The 21721-nt window shown below is 43.8% G+C and overlaps 2 protein-coding genes across 4 annotated transcripts; both read right to left on the reverse strand.

The window, feature by feature from the left end:
• Positions 1-1058: 1058 nt before the first annotated feature.
• On the reverse strand, positions 1059-6744 carry ADI1 (acireductone dioxygenase 1). Its single transcript, XM_080387839.1, has 4 exons — positions 6487-6744; positions 5994-6113; positions 4218-4397; positions 1059-2459 (listed from the first exon to the last, which is right to left on the reverse strand). Exons 1-4 carry the CDS (start codon positions 6604-6606, stop codon positions 2337-2339), a joined length of 543 nt encoding a protein of 180 aa, XP_080243965.1. The 5' UTR covers positions 6607-6744; the 3' UTR covers positions 1059-2336.
• A 2175-nt stretch (positions 6745-8919) lies between these two features.
• RNASEH1 (ribonuclease H1) lies at positions 8920-17860 on the reverse strand. 3 transcript variants are annotated; one of them, XM_080387837.1, is made up of 8 exons: positions 17655-17860; positions 16950-17074; positions 16385-16579; positions 15685-15784; positions 15152-15206; positions 13985-14069; positions 11461-11585; positions 8920-9351 (listed from the first exon to the last, which is right to left on the reverse strand). In XM_080387837.1, exons 1-8 carry the CDS (start codon positions 17843-17845, stop codon positions 9274-9276), a joined length of 954 nt encoding a protein of 317 aa, XP_080243963.1. In that variant the 5' UTR covers positions 17846-17860; the 3' UTR covers positions 8920-9273. The 3 variants fall into 3 exon arrangements, with proteins under 3 accessions (XP_080243963.1, XP_080243962.1, XP_080243961.1); XM_080387836.1 differs by lacking the exon at positions 17655-17860 and adding an exon at positions 17157-17317; XM_080387835.1 differs by lacking the exons at positions 16385-16579; positions 17655-17860 and adding an exon at positions 17157-17344.
• Positions 17861-21721: the final 3861 nt, after the last annotated feature.

Raw genomic sequence — 21721 nt, forward strand, 5'->3', positions numbered from 1 at the left:
CAAGTTTCTCCTGGGACCAGGATGCCCCAGCACAGCACGCTGTGCCAGAGGACGCTCAAGTGCTCCTTCCAGACAAGGGGCACACAAATCCCTGAACTGAAGAGGCACATGGCACAGCACAGCATCCGTGCAAGCCTGGCCGATGTGTGCCGTGTGCCTGGCTATAGTTAAGCTCCATTTGCCAGTAGCACTGATTTTCCAGGAGGTACAAAAGCCAGTACAGGCTGAGCAGAGCGCTGGGTGGGCTTGCTTTTGCAAGGGTAAGTTGTGTCTGTACCCCCTCCCACAAACTCAGCCCCCACTGGCAGAACGAAGGGTCAGCTGTGTCCCTGCATCTCACCTAGCTTGCAACCCAAGACCCTACGGCAGGAAACACTTGCCTTTTTACTCACCCTTTCCGACTTTTAAGATAAAAGCCAGCACAATCTCGCTTCAAAATGGCAACTTTGTTTTCAGAAACACTTAAAAAAATAAAGCACCTAGAAATAGTTAAAAGTAATGCTGCTGCAAAGTGAGGAAAACATTGCGGGCTGAAGAAGGGCTGCTAGGGAAGAACAGTGGGAAAGTTCAATTATCTACCGTCTGCTACATCAGGAAAATTCATGCAAGCCCAAGTTGCTACTCCTTTCTAGAGCTGTGTTTGGGAAACTGCAAGGCAGGAGCTTGTATTGTATGTGGCTGAAATCAGCGCGCAGGCTGCAGCCAGCAGAGCCCGTGCTCTCATCATCCATTGACAGTTGGAGCAAGCAGTAAGTGTATCTGCCCAGCTGACACAATTTGCCATTGTAAAGAGCAAATTCCTCCCAAAACGCTTCGGAGCCCCTTGCTGAGGGGCTACATCTCCTGCATATCCTCAAGGCATTTACTGAAAACTGGATCAGAGCGTCTAAGTCTGCTCTTCTCCATCTCACAGCTAAAGAAACTGAGGCACACAGTTAATTATTTGTCCCACGTTACAGAACAAACCAGTAGCAGCACAAGGAACAAAAGCTGATTGACAACTACAGTAACACTGCTGTTCAATGTGTCCTTAATGTCAGCACAAGGAAAAAAACCACACAAGTCAAAGTAATTTTATTAATAAATCACAAGAGCAAATTGCTGTATTTTACTGAGAGAAACCCACAGCTTTATGTACCAGGGCAGAACTTGGGAAGCTGCATACTAAAATGCCGATTATGCAAATTTATCTTATGAACATTTTTAGACAAGACTGAAGCAGGGTTTATTTTCTTGAATTAAAAACAGAATCCTACATAGTTCATTAGCATGGATTCAGAGCAGAATGAATATTCATGTAGCCCACCTCTCCCAATTCTACCTGCCAGAAATATCAAGGAAAAAAAGGTTAGAAAATGGATTCCTGAGCAACTGTAAATGCAACTAGCTAATGTCGCTGCAAGGCTGTTGGCATCTTTGAAAGGTCACAGAGATCAAGAAAACCTTTTTGAGCAGAAAAAGGCAAATGATACTGCCACCTTCAAAAAGGCAGGAAGATCTGGGAAACTACAGGCTGGTCAGCCTCACTTCAGTCCCCAGGAGAAGTACAGAGTAAGCTGTTACGGAAGCTGTTCCAGGCACATGAAACACCAGGTGATGGGGAGCAACCAGCCAACACTGATTTACCAAAGGCACGTTCTCCCTGACCATCCTGACTGCCAACCAAGTGACAATGACTGGCACTGGCAGAAGGGAAACAGCAGATGTTTTTCGCCTTGACCGCAGCAAGGCTTTCAATAGTGTGTCCCACAGTAAGTAGCCTTGTAGCCGAACTGAGTATGTGAACTACAAGATGGGCAAAAAACTTCTGGACCATTGGGCTCAGAACAGTCAATGGTTCAAGTCTAGCTGTCAGGTGGTTACAAGTAACACTCCTCAGTTCAACACCAGGACAAAATGTGTTGAACATCTTGCTTAACAGAACAGAGCCCAGCTAAGGGCACTGGTTTGTCTAGCCTGGAGAATAGAAGGCTGAGAGGAGACGTACTAGGTTCCCACTAGAGAAGGGACTGTGGAGAAGACAGAGCCAGACACAAATGCTTGCCCATGACATCAGCTAAGTGCTGGAACAGGTGCCCAGTGGAACCTCCACCAGCGGAGTTTCCAAACCTCAAGGCAAGGACTTGAGCAACTTGGCCTGGCTTTAAAGTTGTCCTGGTACTTTGCAGGGGGTTGGACTAGATGACCTTCAAATGAGCTTTCAACTTAAATTTTCCTATGACTCTGTGATTCCAATTGCATATGTAAAAAGAAGTCGTCTATCGGTGAAAAGCCACCCATCACATTTATTTTGACAGGCCTTCAGGGTGTTCCACTTGTCAGGTCTTAGGACACCATTACTGTGCTTCTTCTGCTAAAAACTTCATATACTGTTTCCGAGCAGGAAAGTCATCAGCTGGCCTGTTGTATGCTGTCCAGACGGGTTCTCCAACAAATAGTCTCATTGCCTTCACGTAATTCTGCCAAAGAACAAGAAGTGACAAGTAATTTAGAGATCCTTTCCACGGAATCTTGATTCTGAAGTTAATGTTTCATTTGTATTTCTGCAGAAATTTTTCAAACCATTTCAAGATGGACTGAAAGCCTCATGTGTTCCAGAAAACTACACTGCTGTGCTGTTGTTCCTACTTCCCAGCCACTGGAGTGGGATATTTTGCACCTATGCAGTGACATATTGTGCCATAACCAGTGCCTCCAGGTCAGGCAGAGACAGTATTTTTCCCTTTTTCAAAGAAACAAAAAAAAATCCTGTCTCATGCAAATCTTTTGTACTGGATCCCCAGTGCCATACTGAGCAATGCAGCATCTAAATCCTACTTGCTTAGTTAAACAACAGCAATCAGAATACCCAAGGTGGCTACACAATGCTTTTGAGGAAGATCAGAAGCTTCAAAGTGAAAGCCATAAAAAACTGAATGGAGGGTGGATAAACTAGCCAAGAATTAATGCTACAGGAAGTGAAAAGTCTCCAGATTCCAACGGGAAAAGCAACAGCCCCTGCCACCAGCTAACCAAAAGTATACCAGGTATGAGGTACAGCTGTGGCAGCAGAAAATGGGATTTTATGTCCTGTGGAAGTGCTCCAGCCACCGAATTACGGGGAACTCTCCACTCCTGTCCACTGCGCTAGACATTTAGACCCTACCTATTTTGTAAGCAATGCTAAGTGCTTATCTTGCACCCAGGTGCTCAGCAACGTCAAGAATTAAGTTAGGTACCCAAAGAACTTGGCTGCAAAATGCAAGGGTCTAGAAGCAGCTCAAGAATTTACTTCTGAAGATTTACTTCTAGACTAAAATTCCTGAAGTGGATGAACATTTAAGACTTCTTGTGGATTCAGCCTACAACCCCTGACGTTTTTGTCTGTGTAAAGACAATGCCTTAAACTAATAATTGTAGATGATTCACTGTGGATCTCAAAATGCAGACGTGAGAAGTCAGGTTTTTCACCAAAGCAGTATCTCCCTTTTTTACATATATGATAACTGTTATCTAGACAGCTGATTCAAAATTATACCATTCTCATGACTACATCTGAGATGGGATTTTGCCACACAGGAGGCAGCACACATTTCCCCATTTTCCAGGGGTAATGCTGAGGTTACAAATGTATTTATAAAAGCCCACAAGGAAAGACACAGATCAGGACCACATGTGCCAACCTCACAGTCCCTTTGCCAAGAATCCCCTCTGAAAGCAGGTCAGCTCCTGTGAAGCCAGCATCCAGCCTAGCACACACTAGCTGCAAGTAGTGGCTCTGGACCCCTAAATCCTTCTTTCCCTGAAGGTGAATTTAGCACTTACGAAAAATGCCACTGCTGGACACAGGTATGCTCTGTCTATGCCACAACATACACAAGATACACAACAAGGCAACACAGAAGGATCCGTCTGCACCATCTCTACCTCAACTAACAGCAGGGGCCATTGTGGGAGGGACAGCCGCAGGGCTTGGCTCTCATGCCGCTGTCACATAAGATATGCTACAGCTATCACGTGGTAATGACTTGCAGTTACAGCTGACGAGAGGAATATGGATTTGTGACCTGGAGATGAAAGGTTCAGATGCTGTGAATTATTTAGTATTTTTCATATTCCTACTTCATATTTAATATATTTTGCTAATGAACTGCAAGTCTCTGGGCATGTAGTTAGTAGTGTGCTATACACTCACATGGATTTGTCATCAAAATTTACGGTAATCTGTAACAACATACGTTCTCATCCAGTGTAAATCGGTGATAGATGCCAGCAGGGAGGGTTATCATGTCTCCTTTTTCCATGAAAATCCGGATCCATTTGTCATCCTTATCTCGAACATCAAAATAGCCAGATCCATCTAAGATGTAGCGAATTTCATCGTCTAGGTGTAAATGTTCTTCATAAAATGTTTTTATCTAGGAACAGCAAGCGTATCTTAAAACTACTGAACACAGAAAAACTGCAAAGAGGTCTGGTAGAAATATGTGGTAAAGCAGACAAAGGCTTTCACAGGGTAGCTGCGCAGCGATTTAACTAACAGATGAGACCAATGTGGTTAAAATGGCCAATCCAGCCAGCCAGACCCTGTCTCAGGACACTTCGAAGCAGGCTGCCACATTGCCTTTGGAAGACAAGAATTTCACTGACAAGAAACAGCAGCTATAGCTGCACATAACCAGTCTCTGAATAACAGTAATGCTTACATCCGTTTGAGAGAGAGGTGGATAAAGCTTCCCACCGCAGGATTTGGTCCTTGCGGTTGTTCAGTTTGACTATTTTGTGCCTGTTATTTTCCTGACATAAAAAAAAAAAAAAAATGCAAACAGAGCTACAGATTATCCCCCCTTTTTTACACTGTTGTAAGGCTGAATTAGCTGCACAGGCGACTACAACTGTATGAGAAAATGCAGTTACTGACAAACATGGCCCATCTACGGCAATCTGATGTAAGCAGGATGTCACGCCTGCCCCCAGAGTGAGCCCCAGCTCCAGACTCTCTCCCAGGGCAGCAGCAGCAACATTCTCATTTTTTCTGGAATGGTGAATGCTTTGTTCATTTCACAGCACAGAACAAAACATGCTTTAAAGGTTCAGTTAACAGAGAGCTGACGATGTTAGCGCACAGAGAGCAGTGCAATGCCAGGTACCATTACCTGCTCAGGTCTGGATGCTGTTCAGCCACACCAGCGCTGGTGTCCCTCAGCCTGTACTGATCCAGCATGGCAAGGCGAGCACAAGTCCATATGCCCTCTCTGTAACGGCCTGCCTTTGCATCAGGTAGAGCCTACCCAGGCAACCTGAGTCACTACCTAATTCACCTTCTCATCAATTTAAAACTGGTATTAACACCATGAGCTTAAAACAAGCTGATGCATGCAAATTTAATGAAAATACGGCAGTGTCACTGGGTTGTTGTTGTCAGGTCAGAGCAGCATGCCAGCACTTGGAGGCCGGAAGGAGAAAGCTCCTTCTAGGAGGCTCATCTGACAGCCTGGCACCACTCACATTCAGCTCTTACGAAACAGCCAAAGCACCAGCTTCCCAAGGTAAAAGAAGTCTTCTTGTACAGGGAACGTATCCCTCTGATTCCACCAGGTTAACATTCATTTCGAAAAGACATATTTTGCAAACAGCCATTAGGATGTTTCAGCCTTCAAAGCCCATGCCCAGCTGGCAGCCACCTGCCTTCACCCCAGGAGGCTCTCCGAGGACAGGTCAGTATTGGCAGGGCTCTGCTGGTAAGAAACTTAGTTTTGAAATGACGCAGGGATGGAAGCTATCCTTAAAACCTCTGAAGGCAATCTAACAGAAGCAAAAGGCCTCTGCTATTTTTAAAATAATACCAAAACTGCTTTCTTTATGTAAAGGACTTCAGTACAGGCTGTATTTTACCCCTGTATTTACCCACGCCTGCACCCTGCCCAGGGCGTGCAGGTGTGAGGAAGCCGGCCGCACACTCTAGCGGCAAGCTCCAGCACACAAATCCTCGGGGAAAGCGAAGGCTCACGTACCTTTTCCTCATAATTGGGAAGCTTGTCTTTATGTATGGTTATTATATCCATCCAAGAGTAATTTTCTGCTCTCCGAATCTCTTTCAGACAGGGATCGCTCTCATAGTTATCAGCGTCCAACTGAAACACAGGCAGGGGGAAGGTGGGGGTGGTGAAAAAATTTTTTAAAAAGCGTTCAGCCACAACCGCTTCAGGCGCATTCAGGGCGCGAAGGGGGCGAAGCCCAGCTGCCAGGCCCGTCGGAGGGCAGGCGGCTGCGGGGACAGCCGAGCCGCCCGCCCTAGGGGCCCCGGCCCACCAGCGGCGGCACCCGAGCGTGCGCCCGGCCCTCCTCAGCCGGCCCCGCCGCGGGCACCGACCGGCCGGCCCCGCCGCCCTGCTAAAGGCTCTCCCCGTCCCGCCGGCTGCCGGGGCCGGCCTGAGGCGCCACCGCCCGCGGGCCCCGCACGGCCCCCGCCAGCGCCGGGCCGCCTTCCCGCCCCCTCTCACGCACTTGGCGGTAGACGACGCCGAGGCGGCGCAGCTGCTCCAGGCTGACGGCGCGGTTGGGCCGCAGCCGGTGAGGCGCCCGCTGGTCCTCCGGGGACTCGTCCATGTACCAGGCCTGCACCATGGCGGGCCGGGCGGGAGGGAGCGGCCCGCCCCGGCGGGCGGAGGGGCCGGGGCTGGGAGCGAGGCGGCCCCGCACCGCCACCCCACGGCGAGCCTTGAAGGGGCGCGACCGGCCACCGGCAGCGGGCGCCGCTCTCGCTCAGGGCCCCGCGGCTCCCCGCCCCCCCAGCCCGGTTACCGCAGGCCAGGGGCAGCCGCCTGCCCGTCCCGCGCGCCCCGCCCGGGCTGCTTCAGCTTGTCCGAGCCCCAGCGCCGCACCGCTACCCCACCGCGGGGACAAACAAAGAGGAACTGGGCCGGGGGGGACACGAAAGCAGTAAGGCACCCTGTCCTGAGCGCGCGTGTCGTCTCCATACAGAGATCCTTGCGTCCCGAGCTGGGGTGGAGAAGATGCACTCCAGCATTCCCTCCAGTATTCCCTCCAGCCTCCGCAGTTCTGAGATTCTACAGTTTTACTGTTCTATATGGTAAATAAACCATTGGCTTATCAGCTAAACGTGATGTAATGACTGAGAAACAACCAAGGAAAAAAAACCAACAACCTCTTTCAGTATTTTTCTTCCTGAACAGTTTTACACGTACCAAAATACTTAACCACTGTATCCCAGATTCTCAGAAATGGTACCAGGTCCCTTTAATGCGCAGTACTCATGTATAAGCACTACTGGTTACGATTCCGGGCAGCACGTAACTGCAAGTCCTGTAACATTACAGGTAAGCTGGTCTAATGCTGGTATTTGTCCACATTTTTAGAAGCACATCCAAATCCAGCCAGAAGGTCAATGCCTACCCAGTGAATGTCACGGCTGCTAAACGCCAATAGCCTCCTGAAGTTTCAGTTCCCTGAAAAGAATGACTTGAACCGCCAACATCCTCTGTGGGTCCTCAAGCCCCTGCTAAGTCCCATTGAGAAACAGTACTTGCTTTCCATCCTTTAATCAGCCTTAACCTCATAACTTTCCTCTTTTATCCTGAATTTCCAGAGTAAGAATGATAAACATCGGTATCAAATGAAAATAAAACTCTTCCCTATTAAGACTCCCTATTACAATCTACCTATTAGTTTCAGGTAGTAAATCTACTTAAATTCACTGATGTTATGATTTACTCACCATTATCCACGCCTTTTTCCAAAGCTGCTGCTTCAAAAAAATACAGATTTCTATATAGTTAGTAGGATCTACATGTTTAACTGGACACGTACAATAGGTACATTATTAGATGTCACCTCTTCAGTACATTATTTGCCACACTGTTCTGCCTCAACTAGAGATCTGATCAGGGATGGGATGTTTTCCTTCAAGGTAAACTTCTAAAATAAACAAAATGGGTGACACTGTGCACATATACAAACGAAGCAGAAGGGAAACTGATCAGTGCACTACCTCACCCCAGACAAGCTTCACTGTGCAGTTTTGGATGACTGAAAATAAAAAAACCTCACTTGTCTATTAACCAATAGCTCGCTAGTTTCCTCATTCCATCGCTATTCACGTGACTCTAAATACATTAAAAACCTCTTACTTCGCCACAGTAAAGAGGTTATAATGCATGAGAACTGTTAAGGACTCAAGCTTCAGCAGCTCTATCATGCTGGATACTCCTTTGCACAAATTTAAAAATAAAATAATAATCTGTGCCTTCTAGCTTAAGTTCTACTACCTAGTGGTGAGGGTACCTTACAAAAGTTGACAATGTACCAAACCCGTTTGCTCCTCCCGTATACACACATAGAAAATAAAACTATGTTGATTACTGGTAATTGCTCTCTAACTCAAGTGCACATTAGTCATTCCATTAATCTCATCATTGACTGGAAAAAATGAAGTCATACACTTGACATCCAGAAGATCTGGAGAAGCTAGTCATGATCTTGTTCCATTTCAGATAAAACTACCTTTGGGACAACACTGAAGAACAAACGAAGCTAATGGGAACCAGTATGCATAAAAACATGTTACTTAATGGAAACAGGAAGCCACAAACAAAAAGCTTGGACATTAAGCAGATAGAGAGGAGATCAGTAAAAATTAATTGTTCAAGATTTCTTGTGATCTGGATTTTTAGTTTGTTTATGCTACCTTATAAAGTAAGCAACATTACAAAGAAATCTATGGATGTTGTAACCGATGATACTGTGAGGCACAGGTGAGTGTCACAAGCCCATCTGTACAGCAGTTATTGCTAGTACCAGAACACAAAGCATATTAATGAACACCTCTGTGTCAGGTCACCGACCTCTTGCCAAACCAACCACCCCAAAGTCCCCCTGCCTCCACCCATTCTGGGCTGCTAATATATACCTCTGTACAAAAAAAAAAAATATAATTTATTTCACTAAAAGTAAGATACAGAACACTCAGGATAAAGATTTAATATTACTTCTTCAGATGTCTGTCTTTATGCTGAATCCAGAAGTCTAGAAGACAGCTAAAAACACTGACTGCAGCCCTTCAGCAAGATGAGAAAAACCAAACACTTGGTATCATCAACTAAATATTGACTCGACTGTAATACAAACTATAGAAAAAAATGTGGTTTTTTTTCTCCCAGAATTTGGTATATTTAACACTTCAGGCCAGAAAGAAGTATAGTTCAAAGTCCAACTTTGTGATATTAGTTCTTTTCCTCCTGCTGCAACAATCTCTAGTCCCAGTATGTCACGACTTTATTTACTAGCTCCTTCTCTTGCTAGTCTATCAGCTTCTTCATTTCCGTGGAAGCCAGCATGACCAGGAACATGCATCTGTTAGGACAAAGGTATAGCAGTATTAGAGATGAAAAAAATAGTAATAATAAAAAAAGTCAAGAAAAAAGTACAAACATGAAATTTGATCACACAATACCCTTTCATTCACAGTAGTGCAGCACCCCTCCTTGGAGGCCCCCTCCTCACATTTAGTCCTTACCTGTTCCTTCCAAAAATGTTCACAGTCTCCCTTACTCTAGGAAAGTCTTGCCAAATTGTGAAAATCATCTTTATGGGAAGCAGTAAACTGGATAACGTCCACCTAACCTAGGCTAGCCTTTAAGACATGCAGACAACAGCTCCAACTCAAGATTCCCACTTTCAGAAAAGAGAGAAAAAACTACCTGCATTCAGTGCTCAAATGAAGTTAATCTTTTCCCAGAAAGCCAGAGACCTCTATGCCATTAACAGCCTTGGTGATTACAGCACTCACTTAGGATACAGAAACTGGAAAGAACCTCTCTATTTTCAGTCCTGTCCATCCTCCAGTTAGGAACTGAAAACACCTTCAATCCTAAGCCCATCCTTGTCAGAAGTAATGGTGGACGAGTGTGTGGGAAGAAGGAGAGAAAGAAAATGAAGCTTGCTATCTGACAACATCTGAGGGGGACAAGCGTGAGATGTGTGCGAGACTATTAGGTTTACCCAGCAAGATTTTAGTACCAGGTGGGGGGCTGTAGGGATAGCCTCTGTAAGAGAACACCAGGGGCTGCCCCCACATCAGAGACAGCCAGCTCCAGTGTACCTGCTGCAGGACACAGCTGAGCCTATCAGCAAAGCTCTGCGGTATTGTATTTAAGAAAGGGTAAAAATGCTGCACAGCAGGAGTTCGAGCATGTGAGAGCAACAGCCCTGCAGCCCCCCAGGTCAGTGCAGAAGGAGGGCAGGAGGTGCTCCAGGCACCAGAGCAGAGATTCCCCTGCAGCCTGTGATGGCCCACGGTGGAGCAGATAGCCATCCACCTGCAGCCCTTGGAGGATGCCACACCTCAGCAGGCAGATTACCATACTAAAAGCATACGCATACATTGCTCCTCCTGAAATAAAAATCTTCCAAAGTTTAAGAGATCCAGGTGTAAGAAGTGTGTATAAAGCAACCTTTTTTTATTATCATGTAAAATACTCTAAGGACAGCTGAACTTTGGTCTTAGTTTTCAGTTTTTACACTTTCTGCTCCTCAAAAAACCCCCAATAGTTATGTAAGATCTAGTCAGCCTTCAAATTGGAGTCGCCAACTCTGAAACACAAAGGAACATGAATGGAAGAATACCTGCAATAGATTTACCATAGAAAAAGCGCATATTAAAGAGCTACATCATCCTGTCTTCTGTGTTGTAAAGACAGAAGCCCAGTAAACATGCTATTAGCACCCACAAAGTCAATGGTACAGAGATTTATTTCTACAACCAGAAGTCATATACCACAATTAAACTAAAATTTAGAAGGAGGGGAGGAGGGAAGATATCCCCTACAATGTTTAGCACTGATGTTCAAGTTTACAGAAAACTAAATTTTCCCAGGAATACCTGTACAGAAGCTGTTTTACCTCTTTGCTGGACAGCAAAACAATTTAACACTTATAAACGGGTACTTCAAAGACTTTTCTGTGCCCAGTACTCTTGGAAAAAACACAGTTAAGGTACAGAAAACTAGAGTTAGTTTATTTGGGGTTATGCTCCCTTAGTTTTCCCAGTTTAAAGACACTTATATGATTAAGTTACACCAACAAACCAGCACCTTAGGAGTTCTGAAAAGCAAATCCAGAAATTCACCTATGACTCAAAAAGGTTAGATTTCCAAGAACAGAAACTTCACCTACTAACAGTACTCATGAACTAAAAATAATTATGGCAGGCATTTTTTAAGTAGTAACGAGAGACAGAAAACGAATATAAACATGCATTTTAATAAATAAAACACTGGTTCCAAGAGGCCAGGTTATGCTGCTTATTTGCTTTAAATAAAACAAGCAACTTCTCTGTACTTACAGTTTTACTTGGGGATATACAATATTATGCTTTATCAAATTCTTAATTATGGTCATACATGGAAGTTTTTACAAGAAGCATGTTTTAGATGTCATTAAGAATAGAAATGCGGTGCTTACCCACTGAATTTCTATGTCTTTTGATAGATTATCAAGTCTTTCAAAGTCTTCTTTATTTATTACACTTCCACCTGAACTTGTTCTCCAGCCATTTGTTTTCCAGTTGTCAACCCAGCTCGTAATACCTACACAAAGGGAGCATCATCATAAAAATGCTATTAGAGAAGCCAGTATGGATCAAGATGCAGCAAACAGCCTTTTATCAAGACATTAACTCTATACAAAGTCTCAGGGAAAGAACCAGAGACACAAGATATTCTTGTTTGGTTCTCCCCTACTGTCTTTAAGAACTGTATTTTTCCATTGTTACTTGAATTACCCAACCACGTTTTCCTGAACAGGTATTTAAAGTCTACAATCTTATATAAGCATTACACGCAAAATACAGACATAAACTTCAATAAACGGAAGCTAAGGATTTGCCTGATGGTACAGTAAGCTAGAAACATATCTACAGCTTTATTTGTCTTGAGAAACTGAGGAGACACACATACTACAGGAAAAACGGATGGCCACCTGTCTTACAGCCTCTGCACACTGAACAGAATCCTTCTGAGAAGGACCACACAAGCAAATTTCTACAGAACAAGATTTAATATTCTGGCCATCCTTTGCTGGCCAGAAAATTTACTACATTACTCCTTAAATAAGGATTTATTATTTTTTTAATATCTTTGCCAGTGCCAACAATGTAAGACATCCTTAATGCTTTCATAACAAACAGACCCAAACCAAGTAGAGAATCATTGATCTTGCACACAAAACTTCCTAAAAACCAAACCACATCCATTTATGCTTAACTGCAATCTTTCTCTGGTATTTAAAAAAATAAGTCCTAGACACATTCACAAAACTTCCATTAAGCAAGAGTGGATCCTGCACCTCAGTGACCCAAAATGCAAGAGCAAACTGCAAGCAAAAGCAAAGACTAAGACATCGCACCTACAGATTTTTCTTTTCCTTCCTCATACTTAAGTCTTAGGTTTAACAGGAATTTTATCTCACACAGCAACTTTCTCTCCTTCATAACAGACAAGATGGTATACATTTTTCTCCCACAAAGCAAAAAGAATAGAATAGAAAAGATAGAATGCTTCTATCAAAAACTAAAATAAAAAAACCAACAAGAAAAATAACACAAAAAAACACACACATTCTGCACCTATAGGAAGTGCTATATCTAAATCTTTTGGGGAAAATAAGCTACTCAAAAGAGAGATTTAGGAGATAATCCTTAGGGAGAAGCAATGGAGAATTCCTTTAAGTTGTTTCATAACATTTACTGTCCCTTCCTCAACTTACGAGCTAGAATCAGGAGGACAGAGCACAAGTCCTTGATACTTTTCCCATCTGGACAGAACATCTCTCACGCACACACAAGCTAACAATTTGAAACAAGCAGCAAATGACAGCTCGTACTCCTTCCTTGGCTAGCAGTCACTCGCCCCTACTCAGTAGCCCTCTGTCCTTTCTACGGTATTGCTACTCAAGGTGACATCAGTTTTTCCAGGTAAGTTTTGCTTAACTCAAGTCTTAAACATGAGCCACCTGAAGAAGTTAAAAAGAAATTATGCTCTTTCTTTCATACTTCTGCACTTTCAGAAATCAGGGGGCTTCTGGAATGCAGAATGACTTATTTGGAGGAAAAGATATACAGATTTGTAACATACAAAGCATTTATTTGCTTTATTAATAACAAGCAACAAAACAGATAATTACTACCAATGTTAGCGCTCAAGTATTGCAAGTTATGCTAAGAACACAATACTCACATTCCACCCCTACCCCCAAACAAAAAAAGCGTGAAAGCACTCATCATCTAATTTTCAATCAAGAGTTGCACTAAGTTTTTGTCTAATACTATTTTTTAAAAAATTATCTGGAAACAGCAAACACATGCACTCCCTTTGTAAAAATGTGGAATACAAAGAAAAAATACTTCTGTAGTTCCAAATTATCATGGGAATAAAATCTGAAGATCTTGGGGAAAGAGGAAGAAGTTTTATTCATAAATTAAGTCTTAATAAGGAATAAAATTAATTTTCCAAATCTTTGGATGAAGGTGAAACTTTAAATACATACCCTGCGCACGTGAAAGCTTCAAGTGTAGTCTACACGTAAAAAGTAAGGAAACTTGAATGTACTTCATGTGTACATTCAAAACACCTACAGGGTTACTACACCAACTTCCAAGTACCTTCCCGAGTACATCCTTAACAAAGTATATATGAACATTTTATATAGACTTTGTGTCTTACTGAATGCCTTAAGACAAAAATCCTGTAGCTACTTCTGTCGGCCTTTACTGTAACAGGCACTCTGTCTCTACTTCTATTTCATGCAGTTAGCAGGTGATCCCTGTAATATTCTGAAGTTTTTCCCCAAGCAGTCACAAGTATTGAAGTTAGACGTTCTCTTTCCTATATTCCTCTCTCCAGGACTCAGTGTGTTCTGCAGGTCTTCTGTATTGAAACAGCATACAGTGTGTCTTTAAGAATCAGGAAAAGAAAAATCATGAACTTACCATTAATAGTGAACTTGCTATCAGTGTAGATAATTAGTTTCCTGATGTTTTGACTCTTAGCTTGCTCTATCGCTTTGCAGGCTGCCTTAAGAACAGTTCAGAACAGGATTTTGAACACAAACAATTAAAATACCAGCAAAGTACCTGATACTAACAAAGAATATTAGTATAATCTTGACATCAATGAATATCAATGTGCTTTAGAAGAGAGGTTCCCAAAATTATGCATGCAGATGACCCCTTAATGAAACAAGCAAACAACTAGCCGCTTCAGCTTCACCAGCAAAAAACCCCAAACCATTCTGCTACTCAACCCTGTACTGAAGGAGTAGCTCTCTGCCCCATTTTCTAACAATCAAAGCCTTTTGTCAACTGCACACCAGATTTCAGGCATTTTCTCCATAACTCTGAGCAAGAAAGATTCATACTGGTTCCAAGGGCTTGGAAAGCCTAAAAGGTTTTTGCTTTTTTTGGTGTTATGATACATAGTAAGAGGGAGAAGTGGCTGGGTCTGGATGTAGAGCTGAAAAGCTCTTCAGTTTGACTCTGGCACACCACCATCACTCTGCCTGTATGCCTCACAAAAATGAACTACTTGTACTTTTTAAGCAGATCAATTCCCATTTCAGTTCATCTCCGAACACACAGTGTAAGACAGCAGCAATACCTGAACTAAATGAGGCAAGAAGGGAAGACTAAAGCTGCTGCTGCCAACAGAAGTTTAATTCAGAAGTAACAGAAGTTACTCCTGAGAGCCTAGAATTGTTTGTTATAGTTCTCTAAGGAGTATGATACTCTGACCCCACTCACAAATGGAAGCCTCTTAACTGCTACTCAGCAGCCCTCACCCCAAGGTCTGAGACACATATATCAACGCAAAGGATACCATATAGGTTTGAGAACCATGCTTTCCTAACACAAGGCTGTTTTAAACAGCTGTACTTGGCCTGATGATATTTGGAAATCCTCAAGGTGAACTACCTTGTTCAAAACCCATAAAGGTCAATAAATGTGAAGAGAACAATTTGTTTCAAGTCATAACCCCTGATGCTTTGTGCACTTCCCTCACAGCTCCGTAACTGGTTTCTGAAGGCCACAGCTGAAAGAGTCATGAGTGTGCTACTACAGTCTAACATGCAGAAGCACTCTAGAACATTAACTACTCACATGTATTTCTGCTCTTTGATTAGTCTGCCGTCCAGGAAGTCTTTCACTGGTATTTCTGTGTCCAAGGAATGAATACTAGATTAGCTACCCCAGATATTCAGGATGGCGTATAATGACTACATATCAGAAAAACAAATGCAAGGGAGCTACTTTTCTTTTCATACAGGAGGATGAATAGATACTCTAGCTCTAACTTCCACCAGTATAGTGCAACCTGCAAATTTGGACATGCCATCAGTATGCAATTTTATTTGTCTTCTGTGCAGACCTACACCTATTTTAAAGCTCTCTGCATCACTTGAATTATAGCTTGAGCCCCTAAAAATATTATTTCCAGTTGATTTTCCCCACATTTTTACCTCCCAGAGAAGCTGATTTATCTTTTCCCCTCAGTAACTCATTAGTCTCATAGCACTGTCTTTATGAGTCTCAACAGCAGGGTTTCATATTCAAAAGGAGGCTGCTATTACAAGTCACACACGAAATAAACAATAATGTATTAAAGAAAAAAACCAAACCTTTCAGCTACTTACAAAGGGTGTCCTGGTCCCCAGTAGACACCTATTCCAGCACGTGCCCTATTACGTCCATTACCCGAGCAACAACCATCTGTATAAACAACTGCAAAGTCACCTACAAAAGAATTACCAAAAGTAGCTGTTCAACCACTCTTTCAAGGATGTACACTCTTTAAGCAAAAAAAAATATAATGTTTGCCAGCAGATTAATCCCCAAAAATGGGAAAAGTCCCCAGAGAGCCCTTCAAGAAGTTAACTACAGAAGCCATGTAAAGTAGTAGTGAAGAACACCTGAAGTCCCACTGCAGGTTCACACTCTCACTGGTGTCAAATTAGTCAGCCTCAAGAAGCACCTCTACCCCAAGTTCCATATTCTCATTACGGTTCCTGTCTTCTTCTACCAGCTTTAAAGCTTCCCAGCTACATCTCTGTATTTAAATATGGTCTGTAATCCAGACCCACACAAAATCACACCCGTAACCATCAGATAAGGTATATGTTGATACTGATTAAAGTCAATTAAAATCACACAGAAAGACAATGGGAACAAATACATTATGGTCCAGATGTCCATTTTAAGAAGATGCTATGTTATGCTGGGCCTGATGCTGCCATACACAAACCTCCTGAAAAGCTTTCTAATAACTACACGTTTTTACTTATGGAAAGAGTGCAAAGAATTGAACAGAATTACAGGAATAATGGAAGACCTCACCCATATATGAAAATTTATCTTCACTGACTGTTGGTGCTGGGCATATTTCCTCATGTTTTACATGCTTTGCAGCGTGTTCTTCATTTGTAGACTGTTCATACGGCCTTTTGCATGTACTGCAGCACAAGGTATTTATTTCTGGTTCCTCTCTTTGGCTACCACTTTCCTGCCCTACAGCTGGAGAACCGTGTGCCCCTTCCAAACAAACAAACAAACAAAAAGATTAAGATAAAAAGATAAAAAGTTCAACTGCATACAAGATCTATTTGAACTGACTGCTTCTGAAGACACTTCTTACCACCTACTAGCAATACTAACCTGTTAACTGACACCACCCCAAGCTACTCTGCGAGAAATATTATAGCATAGAGCAGTCATTTGTGATCCCAGATCACACTGAAGGAGACACACATGTGTAACAGCCCTTGAAACGGGCAGGGCACAAGGCACGTTCTCCGAGCCCCTACAGAAGCACCCCTGTCCCCCCCGCAGGCCGCTCCTCCCTCCCGCCCCGGCGGCGCGGGCAGGCAGGAGGCGGCGGGGGAGGCCGACACGGCCCCGCTACCTGCCGGCTCAGGCTGCTGCTGCCCCGGGAGGCCGGCGCGTACGAAGGCCCAGGCGTCCTTCTCGATGGCGAACTTCTTGAAGCTGGCGGAGGGGAACTTGTTCACCTGCTCCTGGCACTCCGCCCTGCAATACAGGGGCGGGGGTGAGCCTGGCCCGGGGCCGGCCCGGCGGCGGGTCCCCGCGCTGCCCCGGCCGCGGCCCTCACCAAGTGCGGTACACGCCCGTCTGCCGCCCCTTGCGCACCGCGTAGAACATGCTGTCGCCCTTAGGGACAAAACAGGAGTGACTGAGCACCGCCACCAGCCACCGCAACATGGCGCGGCGCAGCCCCGCCGCCACCCGCGCCCTCGGCCCACCCCTGGCCGCCGCCGCCCGGGCGCCCCTGCCGCAGCCCCCCCGCGCATGCGTGGTGCCGCCGCGGGAGGCGGGGCGCGCCGGGGCTTCCCTACGGGTCGCGGGAGAGGCCAAAGCACCACAAAAGCCATCCGAATCAGATTGCGCTTGCGTGGGCACGAAATGGATGGGGTCTCAGCAGTTTAAGGCCTCAGTGAAGAGGTGAATGAGGCCCCACGGGTGGCCTGGGCCGAAGCTGCCCCCGCCGGCCCGGGTACTGGCCCCTGCCATGCGGCAGCACCCGTTGCCGCCTGGTCCTCAACCGGTGTGAAAACGGAGGGTGTACACCACCTGCACTGTCCTGCGTGACCTTCTCGGCTTGACAGGCACTCGAGGAGGGACTGTCACTGGAAGAGGGCACCAAGTCAACGTGTTTGGTACATCCAAAAGTCTAGAGCTGAAGTAGGTCGTTGAGCTCATTCTCATCCCACTGTTTAAATCAAGGGCTCCTGGTAAGCACGTTCCAGCTAAGCCTTGTACCGCAACAGCCTGTGAAGTCATGAGAACCACCTTGTCCGAGCAGATTAAGGTTCAAACTGTTGCCACTGCAAGCTGCTGTGGCACACCCTCTTATCAGGACTGTCATGTACCTGGAGACCAAAGCCAGGATGTCTGGGTGCCTTCACTGAGCTTCCGATGAGGTCGACCTACAGCAGATGGGGGCACAGGCACGACTGCCACCAGAAACAGCCCGATGTATACGTGCTACAGCATTTTCAGTTGCTGGGTTCTCCTTGTAGCTCTAATACAGGCATTATTGCGACAAAGCCAGCCTCAAGATGCCAAGAGCCATAGTGTGTTGCATTCAGATTTACAAGGGTGGCCTGGTAAAATGCCAAGAATGCAAAACACTGATGTTAATTTTGCCTTCCATTGCAAAAACAGCAAATGGTTGCAATGTTACTGTTCATATTGGTTGGATGACACCTCTAAAAAGCAAAACAAAACAGAAAGAGCTTATGCATTTGACAGGCCTTGGTAGAATGCAGAAACAGTTTGGTCAGGGTTATATCAGAATATAATTGCTGTGTTTTTCTTGCTTCTTCCAATATATTAATGAGACTTCATATTACTCTTACTTACAAAATGCTTATGCCTGATTTTCTCAGATCAAGATTATTTACATTAATTATCTCTGTAAAGGTTTCCACTGAGACTCTTGGGCTTTTCACTACTTCCTGCCCGTGATATTTTTATTTTATTGCTCTTGGTTAGCTTTTCATTTAATTATCTTTTTCTGTAGCAGATGGATTTCTTGTTCCTTACAGGTTTACAAATTCGTGTTACACGTAGTCTTCTTTGGGCAACGCATACTAAAGAACCAGCAAGCAGTAAGTGATGGGGAAAGAAAAGACTTTTTTGTTACACTCATTAATTCTTTGGTTGAACAGATTCATACATCCAATTTACATGCAAGGACTAAACAGTAACTCCTGCTGTCATGATCAACATGCAGAGCTCAGATTCAAATTAAAAAATATTTTTTTTTTAAGTCCACTGAGTACTATACACATCACTTTGATTGCTTTTTCTCTCAGTTGATAAAACTGAGGCTGCGTATAATCAGCCAGCCCTGCCTACCTTTACTGCTGCATCTCTGTTGTTGATTTTTCCTTGCTGTTGTGGTGCAGTGGGAGGAGAGATGGATCCCTTTCCTCATGTGACTGCTGGTGTTTTTACTGTTGTGGCATTTAGCACCACTAGGCTAAGTGATACCTGTGTGCTTGCTTCATGGTACTGGCTCTCTGGTTGCTGTAGCACTAGTGGATTTGTGGAGTTTTTCAGTCAGCCTGGGGCAGAGAAGGGGTTTCAGGCTCTGTAACTCACAGTTCCACAAAATGAGTGCAAAGGCTTACCAACAAGTGAACCATTTAGTTCTCACCTGCAAAGCTGAAGAGTCCAGTCACAAAAGCTCTCCTCATCTGAACAGAGATTAATGTAAATATATACATGGATAGGACTTTAAGTGGGTTTCTTAAATGATTTAGCACTGGTAATCAATGCCGCAGTTGCACATGGTAACCCTGCATAGCCACCATAGAATAAGCTGATCAGACATACAAATTAGTCAGGTTTTGCCAAACCAAAGCTTGCACAAGCGTTTTTGCTACCACAGCTGATGTATTGGGAATGAGCAGCTAAGGAAAAAGAGAGGAGAGCAAGTCCCCCTGTTGTGGTGGGAACATGGTGGCACCATGTTGAATGAGAGCGGTCACTGAGCCATGCATGGCCTGACAGTGATCATTCCTCTCAACACACTGCACTATAAATTCAGCCGTGTTTCACTGTCCCCATATTCAGCTTATAAAGGGTCCTGTGTCATTACCCCCACCCCACCCCTCAACTAAAAATTGTTTATTAATTTATTAACATATTTTCTTGGTAGTCTTTCTGTATTTATAACAGACAGTCTGTAGAAAAAATAGGGCTTAATATATGTAGACAAAAAAATACACTCATCATTTTAGTAAGAGCATGTGTCTGTAGGACCTTTTCACTTAAACTCACTGTAAATGTTAGCTGATTACTTTGTCCCACATTAATGCGTGTATACATTAGGTAAGCATTTCAATCTTCTTTGATTTAGCTTGAAACATGTTTAACCATAATGTGGTTCCCTACATAAGCTTTTAAAGCAAAATCTGATGTGACCTGAACCAAGAGTTTCCTATTTAAAACGGACTTTTTAGGTAGGTAGGTCACTAGGCGGTCCCTTTATCTACAATCCACTGCAGGTGTGGGTATCCAAACTTTGGTGTGGTTATGCAAGCCTCTTTCAGAGAAGTGAACTAGTAATAGACTCATTTTTGCTTCCTATTCTAATTACCTATGACCCTGACAAGTCTTGCCTTCTGTCTCTGTTTCTTCCACTTATTATATTAAATCATGTTATTCATAGCATCATGAGGCCTTGTCCTGCTGCTGTTGGGATACTCTTGCAACACACCTGACTAACATACTCTTTCCACTTCTTCACACTGCCCATTCTGAGTCTGCACGGCGTAAGAACCATATCAATTGTATGATTTCGTAATTACATAACTTCTTTTAAGAAGTTATCTTCCACAGTATTTCTTGAAAACATGTCAGCTTCTTTGGATACCAGACATTATTGACTGGGTAAAGCCCACACAGATCTTAACACTCGGTGTCCTTTCCCTAATGCACAGTTGCATGTCAGAAAGGAAACATGTCTCTACACCTTCTCTCATTGCTCTTACGTAGCATCCTGGTCTATTCATTAGCACTAACAGCATGGAGATGGGAAGCTGCAGGTAGTCACATTGCATTTTTATTTCTTCCTTAGCACTCTGACCAGTCTGATATTGATCCATTTGCACACCACCTATTCTTTCTCTCTCTTCTAAAGGATTTCACATTACAAACTCAATGCGGACTACTGGCCTGCTGAGACGATTACTTATCTTTGTTTTTTTCACTCTTCAATCAGATCCTCACTGCTGTTGTTTAGTTAATTCCAAATCTCTAGAAATACTAATCCTGGCCATCAGTATGAGCTGGGCAGTTTTTCCCATTCTTTGAATTCATGCAAGGGAAGAACCGTGACTTTGGAGAAAAATGGGAACTAAGCAATCTGCTTTTCTAGCTATCATAAATTTAGGGAAAAGTCCACAAACATTAGAAAACATGACGGGCTGCCTTCTGCAGATGCTAAGGTTGTTTAGATCGCCCGGGTTTTGTTCACAAGAGGAATTTTATTACTCCATTACTGGTTTTTTAAGTAACAAACTTTACACACACTGTTACATAGTAATAGTGACTGTGGTATTACAAACTGAAGTTACTGGATTTTTTTTAAGTAGCAAACTTTACACACACTGTTACATAGTAATAGTGAATGTGGTACTACAAGCTGAAGTTGACAGCTCTTAGGGTTATTCAGGAATCTCAGTGCAGAACCTGCACTTCTGTGTCTAACCCCTCTGGACAGTGTCTGTGAAGAGCTGAGCGCCTGCCTCTGAGTGGGACTCGCTCAAGCATGGAACCTTTCTAAAGTAGCCAACAAGGAAATGTCAGGGTGGGGATTTTTTTGTCAAGGCAAGGTTTTACTTTCACTTCACAGGCACAACCAGGCACTATCACTGGAACCAATATGCAAGTCACTTCTTTCAAAACTAGAGTACATCTTGTTCTTTTATCAGCGTTCAGCTGAAGCGCTATCAATGCCTTCTTTGTTAGATAATAACACAATATATAATATAAAGTGCTTCCAGTTATACAGAGAATACATGGAGCCCAGCATTATCATATCTTGTGTTATTACCCGAACACAGCTGAAGACTCGTGCATTATTTCTAGTCTAATGACAGTTTAGTAACTCTGATGGCTGTGACATCGTCTCAGCAGAAGCAACCG

This window comes from Falco punctatus, assembly GCF_963210335.1.
Source record: "Falco punctatus genome assembly, chromosome: 5".
Lineage (NCBI taxonomy): Eukaryota > Metazoa > Chordata > Aves > Falconiformes > Falconidae > Falco > Falco punctatus.

What these genes read in the sequence shown, in the direction of transcription:
- ADI1 (XM_080387839.1), bottom strand. Translation starts at nt 6,606, where the DNA reads ATGGTGCAGGCCTGGTACATGGACGAGTCCCCGGAGGACCAGCGGGCG. An exon ending in TCGGCGTCGTCTACCGCCAA is followed by an intron (nt 6,114 to 6,486) that starts GTGCGTGAGAGG and finishes CCTGTGTTTCAG; the next exon opens with TTGGACGCTGATAACTATGA. An exon ending in TTCCCAATTATGAGGAAAAG is followed by an intron (nt 4,398 to 5,993) that starts GTACGTGAGCCT and finishes TGCTGTTCCTAG; the next exon opens with ATAAAAACATTTTATGAAGA.
- RNASEH1 (XM_080387837.1), bottom strand. Translation starts at nt 17,845, where the DNA reads ATGACTTCACAGGCTGTTGCGGTACAAGGCTTAGCTGGAACGTGCTTA. An exon ending in GCAGCAGCCTGAGCCGGCAG is followed by an intron (nt 16,580 to 16,949) that starts GTAGCGGGGCCG and finishes TTTGTTTGGAAG; the next exon opens with GGGCACACGGTTCTCCAGCT. An exon ending in ATCAAAGAGCAGAAATACAT is followed by an intron (nt 14,070 to 15,151) that starts GTGAGTAGTTAA and finishes ACTGTTCTTAAG; the next exon opens with GCAGCCTGCAAAGCGATAGA.